This window comes from Vidua macroura, chromosome 2 (genome assembly GCF_024509145.1).
Source record: "Vidua macroura isolate BioBank_ID:100142 chromosome 2, ASM2450914v1, whole genome shotgun sequence".
NCBI classification, from domain to species: domain Eukaryota; kingdom Metazoa; phylum Chordata; class Aves; order Passeriformes; family Viduidae; genus Vidua; species Vidua macroura.
The window spans coordinates 14,452,953-14,470,897 of NC_071572.1; the positions used below are offsets into that span (position 1 = coordinate 14,452,953).

At 39.7% G+C, this 17,945-nt stretch overlaps 1 protein-coding gene across 3 annotated transcripts in view; it reads right to left on the reverse strand.

Annotated features, from left to right (window-relative positions):
• CNKSR2 (connector enhancer of kinase suppressor of Ras 2) overlaps positions 1–17,945 on the reverse strand; it is a 202,267-nt gene that overhangs the window by 23,890 nt on the left and 160,432 nt on the right. For all 3 annotated transcript variants that reach the window (XM_053971090.1, XM_053971089.1, XM_053971088.1), the window contains exons 19-20: positions 16,300–16,400; positions 14,581–15,118 (exon numbers count right to left, since the gene is read on the reverse strand). In XM_053971090.1, the coding sequence (XP_053827065.1) occupies positions 14,581–15,118; positions 16,300–16,400 (639 nt within the window). The remainder of the gene's footprint in view (positions 1–14,580; positions 15,119–16,299; positions 16,401–17,945) is intronic.

Below are 17,945 nucleotides of genomic sequence, written 5' to 3' on the forward strand. Positions count from 1 at the left end.
AAAAAAATAATCCTGCATTGAACATATTACAGCACCAATATGTGATTCAGGCCCTGGGTCTCTTCTCCTGCACAGCTGACCCCTTCCCAGTGTGGAAGGGCAGAGCCTGGGGGAGACCTGCTGTCCCCCTGGAGTGATGGAGCAGTGCACAAGGCCCACCTGGTACCAATCTTGTCATTCCTAAGGTATGTCAAGCTCCTCTACTGGCAGAAACACCAGAGTTGTGTTGGAGATGGGCCTTTTGAGTTGTTAGAAGTGGTGTTCTTTTTCAGGAGAATGAAAACAAGATCTCTGCAGCTTTCAACTGGAAATGAGAGCGTTGTCATCTCAGAATGTTCATGACTACTTGCTAGCTTCTGCTACCTCATCCAGGTCTTTTGATCACAACAAGGGAAAAATACTTTTAGTTTACTCAAAGTTAACAATATCCAAGGAAAAGAGAAGTCTTATTAAAGTGAGGACAGCTGTTCCCCAAAGGGCTACCCCAGCTCTGTGAGCAGCTGGTCACAGGGGAACAGCTGGTGTGAGATGGTGGCAGATCAGGTTGAGACGAGGAAGAGGAGATGGAGAAAGGCAGGTGCTGGGTGGGAGGGAGCACCACTGCAGCCCACCACTGACACCTGACACTGGCATTGCTGTAGCAATCTGCTGGGAGGTGGGGACACATTTTAAATGTAACTAGTTTTACAAGAAACCTCTTGATCTGAGTAATGATGTGGAGGGCTCAGCCTGCTCCCCTGGCAGCCTCCAGCAGTGCCACTCCCCAGAGCTGCTGTACACTCAGCCCTTGGTCCTGCCAACAGTGGCAGAAAGGGCATCGAGAGACTCGAGGAGAAAATCCCTTACTGTTACCACAACTGGTGATTGTTGTATGCAAGGGAATCCAAATGGACCAAAACACCCTGAGGTGCTGGGGGAAGGGCTACCTGTAAGAACAACCACCTTTTGAAAATGGCAGGTGAGAGTGCCCTTCCCTCAGGGGATAGTAAGCCAAAGGATGCTCATATGGAGGGGTTTCTGCTGTCCACACCAGTCACATGCACGAGCAAGGTTCCCCTGGACAAGCTGTAGCAAGACCCAGAGCTGTTATCAGGGATATATTCCCAGCAATTTGCTAGGCACTCTGGCTTTGGTTTGCTTAAGTGCTTTTCACTAAAATATCACTACTAAACAAAGAAAATATTATCATCTCTACAGCCTGAAAAACACTAACTATCATGTAGATGAGCTCTGTTCTTATCCCATAACAGCAACCTCCCTCCTATGCATTTCTCAAGCTGCTCAGTTAGCTATTGTCCTCTGCTATTTTATTCAGAAGCTACATCGTCTTTTTTTACTTTCTTCTTCTCTGCAGTCTTGTACATGAATAAGCATTACATGTCTCTTTTCATGCCTCACCAACATCAAAACCAAACCTTTTTATTTTTTCCCTATCAGGCAGAAACATCTTTAAGCAAACAGCTCCGTTTAGTTCTCTTCTTGGATTGCACTTGTTAAAAATGTCAAATCAGCTTCTACAAAAACAGAGAACTAAGGAGCTTTGGCTTCTACCTACATATAAATACAGGAAGTAGTGTAGATAAAGCAGAACAAAAGAAAAACCCCATATACTGGTATACATTATAAGAGCACACTCAGCTGAAGATGTTTGAAACAACCCCTTAGAAGGTGTGTGGAGAAACCCTAGGGGATTTCAGAATTGGAAATCCACAGTTGGAAATCTAAGTGCAGAGAACAATCTCCCCTGCACACCTGGAACTACTCAACCATTGGCCTTGGAAGGAGGAAACAAGTTACTAAAACCCAGGAGGATCAGAGATGAAGACTTGGCTGTATATTTTTGATCATTAATAACACTTCTAAAGATGAGCAACACCAGACTAGAGAAATGCAAAACATAGGGCAAAATAAAGAAACAGCCTCATGCATTTGCCTTTTAAAAAATTTACTCTATTTCCATACAGTACAACTGAGAAAGTCATCTGAAGAAAAAGTCTCAGCTTTACTTAGTACTTTCAGCAGACAAGAGCTAAGGGGCCAAAGATACCTGTTGCTGCAACTAATTATGGACATTGATATTACAGGGTTTTCAACTTAATAATGAGGTTATGCCAGAGTCTCCTCCTTGGAAGACAACTTGCACTGAGAAATATTTCAATGCACTGGCATGACCAATGCACAGAACAAGGCTCCAGCATAAAATCCATCCATGTGGCTCACCTTGGCACAAAATGCTAAACAGTATAAATCTTTGAAGTAAAGCCTAAAGCAGTATAGGTGCATTTACAGTAGGTTATGCTGTAAGAGAAATGTGTCACTGTAGAAATAAAATACTTTTAAAACAGTTTTTCTAAGTGGGGAAAGATTTATAACACCATCATCCTCATTTGTGGCACAGAGAATTAGATGCTGATGGGATTTTCATTTCAAAAACCAATCACAACTTAATTAAACTTGTTCCATAGCTTATCCTCACTATTACAGATTTATGCCCTATTTCTAGTCTTCTACTTTTTGTTTCCATCTTACCCTACTCAATTTTGCAGTCTCCTCCCCAGCTACCCTGATGTTTCCAATTCCCTAATACTACAGATCAGACTGCATAAACTGTTTATTTTGTTTTTCAAGAAAAGGGGTAAATTAAGCCTCCACCACCTTGGGAGCGTGTGCTTTCCTTTGTTCATTGGGTTACTCTCAGCAACCTCCTAGTCCCCATCATTCCAAGGAGCAGTGGTACTGAAAAATGCACACAGCTTTCTGACAGCCTTGGCAGCAAAGCCAAATCCATGTAGAATATAAAATCTCACCCCTCCATGCCTGTTCTCCTCTAAGTATAAACTACAGATGCCACAGGTACTGGCTGTTCATGGTCATCCACCCATGCCCTCATCCTTCCATATTCAACCTTCACTAAATTTCAGGACTAATGAAATCCATAAAGATCTAAGTTCTGTTCTCAAAACTGAAAAGTCTAATTTTTATTTCAAGTGACTTTTATACTCTCCTATAAATCCCAGTGTTATTTAGCCACAACATACACAAGCTTAGGAAAACTGTCTTTTGGGATGGGACAGGCCAAGAAGAAGGTGGCTGACATAGTTCTGAATTGCATTAACTGTAAAACCCATTTCCAAACTGTGAGTCTTCAAGGCAATATTTTTTACCTTTATGAAAACACTCACACTTCCTTCCACCTTCTAACAATAGTTCAGATATAATTGTACCAAAAATTTCAGCCATGCTTTAAACGGGTATTCCCAGAAAAGCTAAAACATTTTTTTTTCCTCTTCTTTTACTACAAAGACATTTTACAGGTATTTTATAGATTGTGCAAGGCTTTCATAAAATGAATTTTCACAACTTCTTAGAATTTGCATAGATACAAGGGTAGCCTGTTTATGCTGTAAGATTCATGACAGCCACTATAAGATGTCCTTATCTGCTGGCAGAATTTGTGACCTCAAGGTTAAAACACAAAGTGAGCAGAGAACTTAGAAACTATTGATTTATTAATCCATAATGCAGTAATGTCTAAAGTGCATTTGTGTTTGTTGGGTTTTTTTTATTAATTTTATTTTTATTCCACAGTCTCACCATTTCATAAACCCTGTTAAATTTTCAGTGTCTTGGTATAAAATATTTTTGGAATGGTGAAATTAGTCTAGTTCATTAATAAGTATTTCTAGCCTCTAAAATAATCACATGAGACTCTGAGGATACATTAAGAAACAGGACATAAAATACCTAGATCATACAGTGACACTGGAGAAGGAAAGCAGAACAATGTAAAAAAAATTAATAATTCAGTCTTGGATAGTTTTAGTTTGGAGTGTAAAATTTAAATGGAATTTTCCCCAGGCTCTTTACACAGCCAGAAGTAAATAAATAAAAATTCTCTTTTCTGTCTTCTAAAGAAACAGAAGCCAGCAACTCCAGTTGTCTTTAAAGCCATTACAATAAAGTTAGAAATATAAATGTTTTGCTGTAAAATTATGTACATGTACTTAGCTAGATTAAAATAAAAAAAAAAAGAAGAAAATGTCTTGAGAATATTTTTTTTTTTAATTAGAAGTTTAAAATAAATGGCAGGACACATTCTAGCAGGGAGGAAAGAAACAAGAACTCTCAGAATAATCAGCTTCAAGCCTTTTATAGATTTAGTATGATTTTTAGATTTGCTTTCAAGTATGCACATTAGTACAGCAAAAAAATCTCACTTTAATGCCAAATGTAGAAGCTACTGAAATACTGTTATGCAAATTCTAGACCAGATTTTACCACTTTTACTACAGGAAAATACTCTCTAATTGCATCACACATTCACCAACTCTCAGGTATTCCATAAAGACCACTTTGCACATGTAGGAAACTCCACTAACAGGGGATTCTGGCATTGCCAAGCCCCTGGGTACCATGCCAGGAGCTGTTCCTGGAGCCTCCCCAAGTCATCCCTCCTCGCTTGAAATCTGAGCTCCTTTTAACCTGGAACTAAAAGCACAAAGATCTCCAGTTGAGTTTTCTTACTTACTTTCATGAGTGGTGCTGGATAAAGTGATGAGGGTAAACTTCCTGCCCTTGCCACTGCCTGAATTCTGTCCATTCCTGAATTTACAACTAGGAGAAATCTCCTAAGTGAGGCTTCCTTAATTTTCCTTCCTCCTTGAGGCCTGTAAATAATCTTATGATTAAATGAATGCTTCAAAAACTGGTTGAAAGATGGTTTAAATTGAAGTTTTTTGACAGCCTCTCTCCCCTCTCTCTAATGGTGATAACAACTCGAATACTTTTAAAGAAATCAGTGGTGATATTTTACATTCCAAAAGCCTGAAGTTTATCTCTCTGGAGTCCAGAAGAGAAGAGATAATTAGCTGGTATTATTTTGTGCCAGCAGTTCTCAAAATGTGAAGCCAGAAAGCAAAAATCCCACTTAAAATACAGTCATTTCCTTCATATAAATACACTAAGATCCTGCAGAGAACTTGTTGCATGTTTTGTTCATATAATCATGGTATTTAATAGCACCACACTAGTACAAGGATGCTGGACTGTTAACCATCCAAAGATTTCAAAATTCGCAAATTTGGGGCACAAAAGGAGACATAAAATATTTATCTTCCTGTTTTTCAACTACGTGTTTTAAAAACAAAGGTAGGAACGTATTTTATTAACAATGGATGAGAACTGCAAAATTGCCTGATTACAGGTTTTTTTTTGTTTGTTTGTTTGTTAATATTGTATTATCACATTTGTTTCTAAATTCTGAATTAATTCTTAATTTGTAACAGAAGATCTTACAAATTAAACACACATGGCTGCTATAAACTCTGAGCATTAAACACTTTTGAGGGATGGATGGAATCCCAGGTGACAAAAGGAGACTTCTGCTCCCCACTTATCTCCAGGTAACATCTTCTTTGGCTATTTAGATGCAGAAGGTCTGTGACCATATTTTCCTTCTAGAAGTTCAGCTCTCAGAAGTAACAATATTAGTCACCTTCCCTATCCAAGGTGTCCTCTGATAGCAAAGCCAAGTCCAGATGGAGGAGACACCAGAGGCCCTTTTAAAGGGGGGGGCTGCCCTATATGGGGTTCCCCTGAGGCTGCTCTGCATCCAGAACAGTCCCAGATGGCACCAATAGCCTGAACAGTGCAAGAGAATAAACTTATTAAAATCCACGGGCACCAAAGTGTGAGGAAACATCTCCTAGACTGCTGGAGCACAGTCTCAGAGCTGGAATGATCTGGAGGGATGAAATCCCTTGCCAAGTTTTACATAACAATATGGTAAATGCTGTGCTGACAGACACAGAGCCTGGCAAACATCAGGGTATTATTTTTTTTTTAACCTAGTCAGGCTGTTAGTTTTACAAAATGTCATATATATTTGTTGGTTGGTTTTGGCCCAATTTGACATTTTAATTCAGCTGAGGCTTTTATTAACATGAGCTACTTAATGTGGATAGGTAAGAGGCCCAGAAAAAAAAAACAGAACAACTACAATTAGAAAAACAACCATTAAGCAGAAAACCATCTGGGACACTGTAGAGCCCCAAGTGAAATATGAAGTACAGTATGGCTGCCAAAGAGATGCCTATCACAGTATAGAGCATAAAACAGCCAAGGCAGAGCAAGCTCCCTGGTCTCAACCAGATGTGCTGTGCCCAGCTTGGACTCTGCCATGGCAGAAGGGGTGGAAGTCAGCCTGGAAAACCCAGGGAAGCTCAGCAAGAGGAGCCTAGCAAACACTAAGTATGAGGAAAACTAACCCAACCTTCACAACAACCTTTCAGCTTGGAAGAAGGGCTGCTGTAATGGAGCAGTCTGTTTTCTGTGCCATAAGGGAATGGAAATGCTGAGCTTAAATTGCAGAGGGAACAATTCAATATCCATTAGCAGGGAAAAAAAATTCCTTCCCAAAACAGCAAAGAGGAAAAGCACTGTCTGAAGGGAATGAAGAGTGCCCACCACCAGGGGTGTTTAAGATTTGGAAGGTATGGCAGCTCCAGATTTAGATGGCAGAGTTACAATGGGTAATCTTCCAAATCATTTCCAGCTCCCTGAATCCAAGACCAGCACATCACACTTACAGCTTCACCAGGGTCGTTGCAGGGACCAAGATTTTAACCTATATACACTGCCCTCCTGCACTGGAAAGGTTTAGGAAACCAGTAAGGAGATTAAGATGCCAAAAAATAAGCATCTAGTGCCATTTTAGCTGTCCAGGGGTATCCAAGGAAGTTGCATAGGGCTGCCAGGTTAGACACAAGATCTGTGACCCTCTGGAGTAGCAGCTAGTGACTGCAAGGAAAGGCAGCCAGAAGGCCAGGCTAGCATGATAGGACAATTCACAAAAAATCGTCCTACAACATTGATTGCACAGACCTCCATGAAAATATTCACATTAAACCCAAAAATTCCGGGGACTTGTTTTAAAAAATAGTTTAAACTGAACTGCTTTGTAACAAATCTGCCTTTTCTTAGAGTCCAGCAAAAAAAATTTTGGCAGGATGCTGACCGTTTGTACTGAAGTCTTTAATATCCTATCCCACTTCCCATGATGAACATTAATTAAACAAGAATGCATGTTTACATGGTGACCCTCCAGACATCCAGCATGGTAGTAGTTTAATAAAACTATATCCCTCCCATGTCATTCCAAGCACTACTGACTCAAGTTCATCCTTGTTTCAGTGATTGCCTTGAAAGAACATGAGAGCCACACACAACAGATGGTACCACCTGGAGATGTAATGAACACATTCTGAAAAGACTTTAGTACTTCTCTGTTCCCCTAGTCCTACTGGTACTATGCCATCATCTTCTGACTTAATTGCCATTGATTATAGGAAGGGTTTCATAATTTTTTAGCTTTAAAAGTTTAAAATTATATATTTCTAAAGAACATTCTCATGTAAATTATAGGCAGCTAACTTTTTTTATTGTAGATTTCTGTTTCCTTTGCATTTAGAAACCTTCAGATTAGGCCAAGTCTCTGCTATATCTCAAAGAATAACTATGCCAGATCTGCAAAACTTCCAGTGAGAAATGGCTTTGTCATGGAAAAATTGAAATTAAATTGCAGTAGTCAAATCTAAGAATGTCTTTATAACAATTTTCAGCAGGTTTAAGTGAGAAGTTTTATATAAATGATTGAAAAATGCATGTTTTTCATGTTTGAAACCAAAATGAATGCAAGTTTAAATTTTAGGACAGGAAAAGCATCTTTTCAATGGAAAATTATGGGTTAATGAAAAAATGAAGTTGGATCTTCCTTTTCATTCAAAAAATAAAGTCAATCTACATATCTTCACTTAGGAAATTTGACTATAACTTCAGAATTGAAAGCACATTAAGAATTGAGGGAGTGGAAGCAGCAAGCACAAAAAAGGGCATTTTTAATATTGCTATCAAAATTTTTCAGGCCAACAAACTGGGAAGGAACAGCAGTGGGGTAAACAGAGAGCCCTAGAGGACTTGGACTGCCATCCCTCTGTTGCTTGTGAAGTGTTTTACCATTTATGAGTGACTTTTCCCAAGGAGAGCATCTCTGCAGCCAGACCCAGACAGGGCAGCAGCAGAGACAGAGCTTGCTGACACCATGAAGTGGAAAAATTACATGTAAAAATAGATTGGTTACACAACACCTGGCAAGAGAATTAATGCAGAACATAAAAAAGCTCCACCAGAAATATATTCTTGCATGTATATATTCCTTGTTTCAAGGGGGTCTCTGGTAGGGAGTAGCATAGCTCCACTGACAGTCCTCAACTTCGTAACTGAATTGAGGAAACTTAGGAAGAATTTGGAAGAATGTCCATGTAAGAAATTCTCTTGTGAACTTCTTTTGCATATAAAAAGACAATTTAATCCATATATTTCCGGCAAAAGCAGATGACCTTTACTGGCAATAAGACCCAAAGCTATTAAAACCAAAAGAAAAGTAGGAATTAATCTCTCCTTTGTATTTTTAGCAGCATAGGCAATGGAAATCAAATAAAATTTTAAATGTGGCAACAAAATATTTGTGGGCAAAATGCATCTATATGTATAAACACTAACAAGGAGAAAATTAAAATTATTCTTATTTTTGTTGACAGCCCATATTGCTTTTTGAGCTGCTACTCAGTAAATGATTCAATACTTGGCTTTCAAACACTGCAGGCAATTTTTTCCCCTTGAACTGAAATTTAAAATCAGAATATAGAGGTTTTGTATCCCATCATTTAGAATACAAACTCACTTCTGCAGTGGAGTTGCTTTTGCATATGAGAATTGAAAAAGCTTTATTTTATAAATTTTGTATTTTAGTTAAAGAACATGCTCAGATATGAACATATCTACTCCCAGTTGTTTATCTAAGCTGGTCATATTTTTGAACATAATTAGGCAGCACTTTTAGGTAAGCTCAGTCTGAGTTAACAGCAAAAACAGTGCCTTGGAGGCAGTGGGAAAAGTACAGAAGGCATAAAATGCTGATGGTTTTCAGCCCACAGGAGTGCAAATGCCCAGTCAGGTGCCACTGGAAGGCTCAAATAGGAATTAGGAATGAAAAATCAGATCACAAAAACAAAGTTCAGAAAAAGGAGACATTTCATTAACCTACTCCAGTGTCTGAGCATGCATGGGCTGTGTTGCCCAGAAGGATGTCAGGCAAAAAAAACAACCCCCAACTTAGCAAATGCTCTTGGTTGTGCAGGACTGATAGTGGATGCAGTAAGTTAGAATAACACCCTCCTAAGTGTCCCAGAAGGTGCAGCACTTTGTGCTGTTCACCAGTTTCATATGGAATACTTCCTAATGTGCAACATTACCTCAATTTCTCATAGCTCTGCTTATTTAAGACACTTCTGGGCATCAATTCCAGAGGGGAAGAAGCAGTATCTTAATGCTTCCTCCCTTGTCTCTCAGTGAGGATAAAACTAGATGGTCAGACAACAGGACACCACTAACAATGTCCTCTCTAAAATGGAAAGAGGCTGTCAGAAAAGCAAACTGCCCTATTAATTTCAGCCACACATCCTCATCAACTCCAGTGTGTGCAATCCAGACTGACTACCACATTTCATGTTGCCTAAAACCTGCCAAAGTAAAGACACTCTACCTAAAATGCAGAGAACCAAAACCTAGAAGTGTACACAGGGTAGAACTTTGTAACATAGTGTTTAATTAACAAACATTGATCCTTCTGAGACATATCTACATGCATTACAGCCCCCTCATTAAAAAGAGGGAAGTCTCCCTAGACCTGTATTTTAGAATTTGAAATACCTGGCCTTATTCAGAGTATATTTTTTACTGGTACTAACTCCTTCTTGAAAGCAAATGCTGCCTAGGATGCCCCATGGATACACCTTCTTGGGCACAGTACATGATACTTGCTGCTAGTCATGGGAGGGAGTCCTTAGCTCCTCTGTCCTATTTTGTGAAAGCACTGCCACCTTCAATTTAATCTCTGCAACCTGGAAGTTGCAACATGGGAGAAATTGTCCTCAGTTTCCCTTATTCTCTGGCTAGTTTGTAGTTTTTTACTGGGAAAAAAAAGAAGAAAACCTCTCAGGCTTGGTACCTTGGCACAGTCATTTGATACCTCTTTCAGTGACCAGCCCTCCCTGACATAAAGGTGAGCTTTCCTGAAACCCTTCACAGGGACTGGACATCTCTCAGAGCTGCAAAATGCCAACGTTAGCTCCTGCTCTGGCCTTTGGCAAGTGTTTTCAGTAGTTTAGGGTCAAAAGGCAAATTTCAGAGACTGGAGCATGAGGCTATTGTGTTCCTCTGAGGTAGCATTCACAAGACTGTGTGGGACTAAGCACGGGATGCCAGGAGATGTTGCAAACCTGCTCAAGAGCTTGTGGTGATGGAACAAAATGCCAGGGAATACCTGTGAGTTTGCCCAGCCTTCAGAATTGTAATCTTTCCAAGGTGACAGAAGTCACATGAGGAAGACTGTAGCATCTTGTAAACACTCTGGAGGGTGAAACCAGTGCAGCAAACAAGCGGCTATCAGCCATTAATTGCCCCAGAAGGGCAGCCAGTAATTTATTAGAATTTATATAAGGCTTTGTTACAGTTGTCCATCCTATATAGAAGGTATTATCCAAAATTACGATGATGGGTTAGCAACAAAAAAGTCCTTAAACACATGTCAGGAAGAATGATTGCATTAAGAGTTTAGAAAAAGAACTGAAAACTTGCAGAACAAAGAGGCAAGAAACAACATAGAACGAAATGGAGTTTAACACTGCAAAGACAATCTAAGTGATTTCTTCCTGCTGCAAATACCTTTTCAAACTCAAACACAGACATCAGTGCTTTTCTATCCATGTTCCCTGAATAAATTTTTATGGAGCCAGCACAGTGGAAAACTCCCTTGCACACTGTTGCAGCTCCCAGGTGTGAGTTCCCTGGAAAATGTGCCAGTATCACCCCAGCCAGTCCTGCAGCACATGGAGCCAACAGCAGAGCTCCTGTCCCAGCAGTCTCTGGGCAGATGACAGCACCTGAGGCTTCCCCAGACATGCTGTTCTCCAAAGACTTTTTCAGGGAGTATACAAAAAAAGTGCAGGTTTTTCTGCAACTAAGTTGACAGGATCAACAGCCAGCTACACCCTGCAGAGAGCTAGTTATGTACTTCTTTTAGATGCTGAAACTACTAATGTACAAACCAGAGAAGTCTTTGAAAATGAAGGAACCACCACCAATGATAATTTTAAAAAATAAAGCAAAAAATTAAACAAGCTTTCCTGAGACAAAACCTGGAAGTAGTCTCTGTAGAAGTGTTCTTTGCAGTAAGTGGCAGAATCTGTCGAAACACAGAGTGCAGACAGAGGTGAGGCCAGAGGGGAAGAGGGTGACAGTGTCATGATACGCTGCTGTCTCCTTCTATTACCTCCCACTAGCAGAAACCAAACCTGAAAAGGCCCAACTCTTCCTTCACAACTGAATCACAGAAATGCAAACACTGTGCCACAGCCTCCAACCTGCTCTCTGTGTTCAGGCTGCCTCTGAACAGCACAGCAAGGGGCATGTTTGGTGCTGCAGGTCTGAGCGTGGTTTGCCATTTGCATAGTCAGGAGCAAACACATGGAAAAGCTCAAATATCCCACAAGAGAATCCTCTTCAATTACAAAGCAAGAGACCACTAGAAGATGGTGTCAATATGGAACATCTAAATGATTTACACAAAAGTCATTTGGGAAATAAAACAATCCATTAAGGATTAGCAGTGCAATGTTAATGTGATATAACAGGACAAAAATAAGCACCTGAACACACAACAAAGGTAGGTCCTGATGGATAAACACAGGAAAGGACAACCCATATTTTCAATTTGCCATATATATCTAGGCATTGTAGCAGAGCTGATACACAGAACTATTTTCAGGGTCAGTAAAGCCTTGAAATATCTATTTAAGACATAAAATGGTGACTGACTGAGAGAAGATGTTTAATTGTTGCAAATCTGTGTAACTTTAGTACAAAGTCAACAGAACGATGTTAAATTATAGCAGCTGAAAAAAGTGTGGAGCTCCTAGTTTGTGGTGCAGTTATTTGAAAACAATTCTGCAAGAGAAGCTGGAAGAAACAGGACTGCATTTTACTATTTAATTTAAATTCATGTGGTTCTAGAAGTGAGAATGTAAAAACAGAAAGCTGAGAAAACAAACTTTTGGCAATGACATCTGACAACGGCAAAGGAGCTGTGTTCTTGTCTCACACACAAAGCAATAGGAATGATTAAGCTTTAAAACACACACAAGTACACACAAGAACACACATAATCACCCCAGAGCCCAGAACTGTGTCAGGATCACAAACGTGTAAGGCAAATAAATATATTTAAAAGATTCTGATACCACATGAGGGAACATTCAACGTGAGGTTAAAACATTTGTGAAAGAGAGAGGATTTCCTTTCTCCAGCCAGTTGCAATGTTTCATTTTCCCAGAGCAATGGAAGTGATGGTGGCACACACGAGGTCACCCATCATGTTAGTGACTTAGCAGATGTAAGCAAATCTCTCAACTCAGAAACTGCATTTTGCACTTAAGAACACCACTTGCAGGAAATCCTCCTGCCTTTTACTGGTAAGGGCACTGGAAAAACTCAGTGTTGCAAACAGAACATTGCAGTCATAGCAACAAGCAATTCAACACTTAAACTTTCAACTGACAAGACAGTATTTTACTTCTGGTTTTATAATTTCAAGGTCAACAACTCACTGATAGCACTTGATCTGTCTAGCTGGTCATCAATATCTCAAAAATAATCTCCTGTTAAAGACTCAGCCAAGGAAACCACCTCATTCAAATAAAAAATATAAGCATATGTATACAGGGAGACCACTTCAAAAATTACACCTTTGCTCTCCTTTTCTGGAAATTAGAATAGAAGGATGGAGAAAAGCCCAAGTCCATTAGATCAAGTGCTAGCCTTTCACTAGTAATTAGTATGCTATAAAATGCTACAATCAGGTACACAAAGGCATTGAAACTGAGATTTAAAACACCTAAAAAAACCCGTAGACCTTGCAACAGTATCTGTAAGTAGTGCCCAAACAGCACAGCAAAGCCAGTGGAAAGTCTCTTTGACCCCTTCCATTTTCAGTAAGGACTTAAAAAAAAATATTTTTTATTTCTATCAGTAAAAACCCATTTGAAAATCAAATTTGAAGGCCAAAAATAGGACAAAATGTGCTGCATGGTTGATGAAATTTAACCCTGTTAATTAGACACCTTCATTTCACAGTCAGTAAGAATCTAATACTACTCTAATAAATGTATCAGTTTTTTTGCAAAGTGTCATGCATGAACACAATTGAAATAGTGCCTTTTTAAACTTTTAATGACATCAAATTTAATTTCTGCAAAAGAAACCACTGTTTTCTCAAAGCAGAAGAAGAAAGTATAGCATTGGAGATGTTTAGAAGGTAATGCCTAAAGCATAAGGGCAACTTTTGATCTCTCCCAAGTATACTAAATAATATCCATATGAATTTTAATGCTCAACAAAGGTGCTAACTTTAATGATGCTAATAATAATAATGCTAACTTAGGTAGGTAGTTAATCATACAAAGCTTTCATTATCCTTTCCTCTCTCTTAACCATTTTTGTACTTCTTTACTGCAGTGAAAAAGCTGAATTTGAAGAACAGATAGCAGAGACCCTTGGAGAGCTTCAAGGGCTAGCCTGCCTTCTTTGTAACTTCAGATAACTTGACTGCAGTGCAACCCCACAAATCATGAGTGCACGCTTCACTGACTGACCCCACAACCTGGATGTGGACTCAATGTTGCTAGCAGCACATGCTGAGAAGCTCCACAAATGACAGCGAAGGACAGAGCATGAAACAGACACAAAAATGTGTTTACATGTTCAGGAATGGCAGGGACCTTCTCTAAGTCCTGGTTATTTGGATTATGTTTGATAAGTAGCACTAATACCTATGGAGTTTATGTGCCATGTAACTGATAGTTACTCAGCATTATGATTTTTTTAAGCCTTGCTGCTCACAGTTGTTGTCCATAATTTTTTTTGTTTGTTTGAAATGCTTTTTGAATTTCTTTCCTTATAAATCACAATGAGAGGAACTGGGGAAAATATATTTTTCAACTTCTTACAGATTTTGGGATGTCTTGTGACCTGCCTGCCTGGATACTGCACAATCACAGCCTGACTCTGCACTCCAGGATTTACCAAGAGGTTTTTACAGCTCAGATGGGGTTGGCTGGAAATCTTACCAAGTATGTCCCTTGAACACACAGTGGAGGAGGACACTGTGCAAGTGTAAATGTGAAGAAAGCATGGGAGCAAAATCCATTTATTCTAAGGATTACTAGTAGAAGGTGATTGGTGACCAGCCTACAGGGAAATGTCTGGTGAACATGAGAGGTCATGCAGCACTCTGGTTATTAGGCCTCATACATAAGGCAGACCAAAGAGGTGTGCAACAACGGGGACCCGGTAAAACATGGGGGATGTTGAAAGACTGTTGGGGATCTTTGATAGGAAAAAGGAAAAACAACCTCCACATTACACAAACAGGACACTTGAAAAGCCACAGAAATATCCCATACTTACTTTTATCTTCCTGGTTTTCTTCTGCTGCTTTGCCTTCCTCTTCCTCCTCCTCCTCCACCTCCTTCTGCTGTGCTTCTTCGTGGTGGTCGGCAGCACCGACTGAGAGGCTCTGGCAGCAGTGGTTGAAGCCGCTGTCCCGAGGCAGAGTGAAACTTCGGGGCTTTCCCCCATTCCCGTTCAGCACTTGCATCCGCTCACCCTCCACGAGGGGGAAGGGGCCGTAGTGGTCTTGCAGGTGGCACTTCTGGGTGGGCAAGGTCGACTGCCGCCGGTGCTCGGGGGACACCACGGCCACCTCGGAGAACACAGAGTCCTCCAGCGGCAGCGTCTGCAGGTAGTGCAGTCCCGAGCTCGTGAGCGGCGTCTCGATGAGGTCCTGCCAGGAGCGCCGCTGGCTCGCCGTCTTGCGCACCGGGGACTCGGTGGTGCTCCCCGCCACCTCCGGGCGGAACTCCTCGTGCGACGACTGCGACTGGGACGTCTCCGTGGACGAGAGGCGGCTGTGCTTGGGCTCCACGTAAGGGCTTGTGCAGCTCATCTGCAACGTCAACAACGCGCAACCTTCAGATCAATGCACACCGAGACCTGCTGCTAATAATAACCCGTCGCTTTTCGCTGTCAGCCATGGCGCCCAGTTCATTAATAAGTTGCAAACTTAACCTAATTAACCTGTCCTGATCCCAATTTTAATGCCATGTCTGTATGTCACACCTGTAGGTCAAATACTGATAGCTTTTCATAGTAAGTATCTTTACTATGTCACTTAATCCATAAAATAAGCCAAGAAAATTTGCAGAAAATGTTGCAAAATAGTGCAAAATATGGCACTATGGAAGACATAGAAAAGATGTACCTGATTCATTCAAAACCTTAAAAATGCTATCCAAATGCCTGTTACCCTATTTTGCTTTTCTTTGGAATCATGCTTGCAGTGCTTCAGTACTGTCAAAGATCTACAATTTTGTAAGATGAAGTGCTGCCTTTAAATTAAACATCATGTATGCTCTCTTTCCTCTGAATTTCCCCATTGTTCACTCCAAAACCCATATCCAAGTAAGATGCATTAGTTAACACTGAGTATGCAGAGATGAAAGTTAAAATTTCCAGTGGAGAGTAAGTTAGAGGTCTGTAATGAAGTCTTATATCAACAATTGCTTCAAGTAAAAAAAAACAAAACCCCCCTTTTTTCTAATTTATATTTCTCTATAAGAGAAAACTACTTTTTCACAATAAGAGAACACCTGGTTTTGCTGTTTGCAACAGAACATTTTTATGCTGGCATTTCTCTGGAAATTCAAGTGTAATTTGTTACTGTAATGCTTCACAGCACAACTGCTGGAGCCTTATAAAGAGTCTGTGTTGTTCCTGAGGTAATAACATTTTCTCAGAATGCTGATAAGGGGGTGGTGAGGGATTGCATGGATGAGTAGCTGTCCATCATGAACAAAGAACAAGAAGAAAAAAAACTTCTGTAACTTAATCTATTTTGTACAGCAAGTGGGATTATAAATCCCTGCTCTCTACAAACCAGTGGAAACAGTAACGATGGCCATTGAAGTCTGTAATGTGTGTTGCTTAACCAATGCCTTAAGTCAAGCACTGACTAAAGAACACACGGTTGAGTGCCATCCTGGGCGCAGGCATGTGCTCCTGGGCAGGAGAGCAGGCAAAGGTGGCACTTTGGGCACACATTCCTAGGGACAGCTGCAGGTGACTCACCGAAGGTGGCCGTGGGTACGTGTCGTACGGGGGCGGGGGGCTGTCCTGCTTCGGTGTCGATGGAGTGTCAGCCTCCTCCTTGTCACTCTCGCTCCAGTAATCTACAAGTTACACAAGGATCAGGTCAAAAACTGCCAACACATTTTGATGCAGTTTTGTATCAGAGATTTGCTTTCACAAAAGCAACATGAAATGCCTCCTTTAGTATTATTGGCAGTGAAATACCAGAATGCTGATGCTGTCAGTATTAGCTGCTGCAACTTAGAATTGTCTTAATCTAAAGAGAGAAAATTCTAAATATTATGGAGTATACTAAACCTAATGTCCCATTACAGAGCTATTGGACAGCAACCTGAAAATGAGCCATGAATTTAACTCTTGTGCACACCTTATAAATGCAACAGAAATATAGAATACTCTTAACACATGTATCAGACTTTCAAATATTTATATAGCCACAAAAATAATTATGATTGGACGTGTATTGGCTGAAAAATACTGAAATATATTTTGAACAGAAATGATTAAAAATATAGCTTTGCTAAAGTCTTGTTGACTGCAAATAACATCAACAACTGTATTTAATCAACTGGCAAATCAAACAGGTAGGAGTTATTACACCCATGAATAATCAGTGCTATTTTTCTACCCATTTTCTCCATTATATTCTACCAGTTAGACATGTTTTCAATTCAATTTTTAAAAGAAACAGCTGTATTTGAGGCAAGACAGAAAAACTTTACATCATATATCTGCTTCATAAAACAGCTGCCGTCCTGTTGTCCATGCAAAACCATAAAGGTGATATGTTAAGGAAAAATATGACAGTGACATTTAAGAACACAGTTCAAAAAGAAGGATGAGAAAGTATAAAGGACACAGATTTTGTGGGTTAAGTTTAATGGGCTATAGCGTTTCATTTTTTCAGGAAATCAAGCCTTGGCCAAGCTTATTTCAAAGGAGAAAACACATAGAAGAATATAGATTTTTTTTAAGGAGAACAGCATCTAACTAAAAGGACACTGAACCTTAATATTCTCTGAAAAAAAAAAAACCCTAGTTAACTGCTAACTCAGTTCAAGACAGATAACTCTTAACATTTTTGCACACTGTAAGACTTATGCAAACATTTCTGTTGTCACTTTGTTTCTGACTGTATTACCTTCCAGTATTTGGGTAAATCACTGTACGACAGGACACTATAGCTCAGGCTGCTTACAGATTAATCACAGGCAATTTTCACTTCACCTCAAGTGTTCAAAGAAGTGCATCATTTACTACTCTCTCTTTGATAGATAAGGAGAAAAAGATTGATTGCTGCTTCACAAATTATCTAAACTAAAAATCCGAGCTGGTACAACATGTAATTTTGTCTTTAATGATTTTTTTCTTACAATTACTGTATGCTATGATCAATGATCTACCATATTTAATCTTATTCAAGACTTAAAATATAAACCTACCTTGAAATGACATCATCTTGAAACAGGAATTTCTATAGTTTTGTATTTTTTTAGATTTTAGTATTGGTGGGGACAGCCTTATTTATCTATTCAATTTTTCCACACAATAGCAATTCTGTTTTTACTCCGAGCCTTTTCATTTGCTTGTTGCAAGCTTATAGCTGAGACATTCTCTTTAAACAG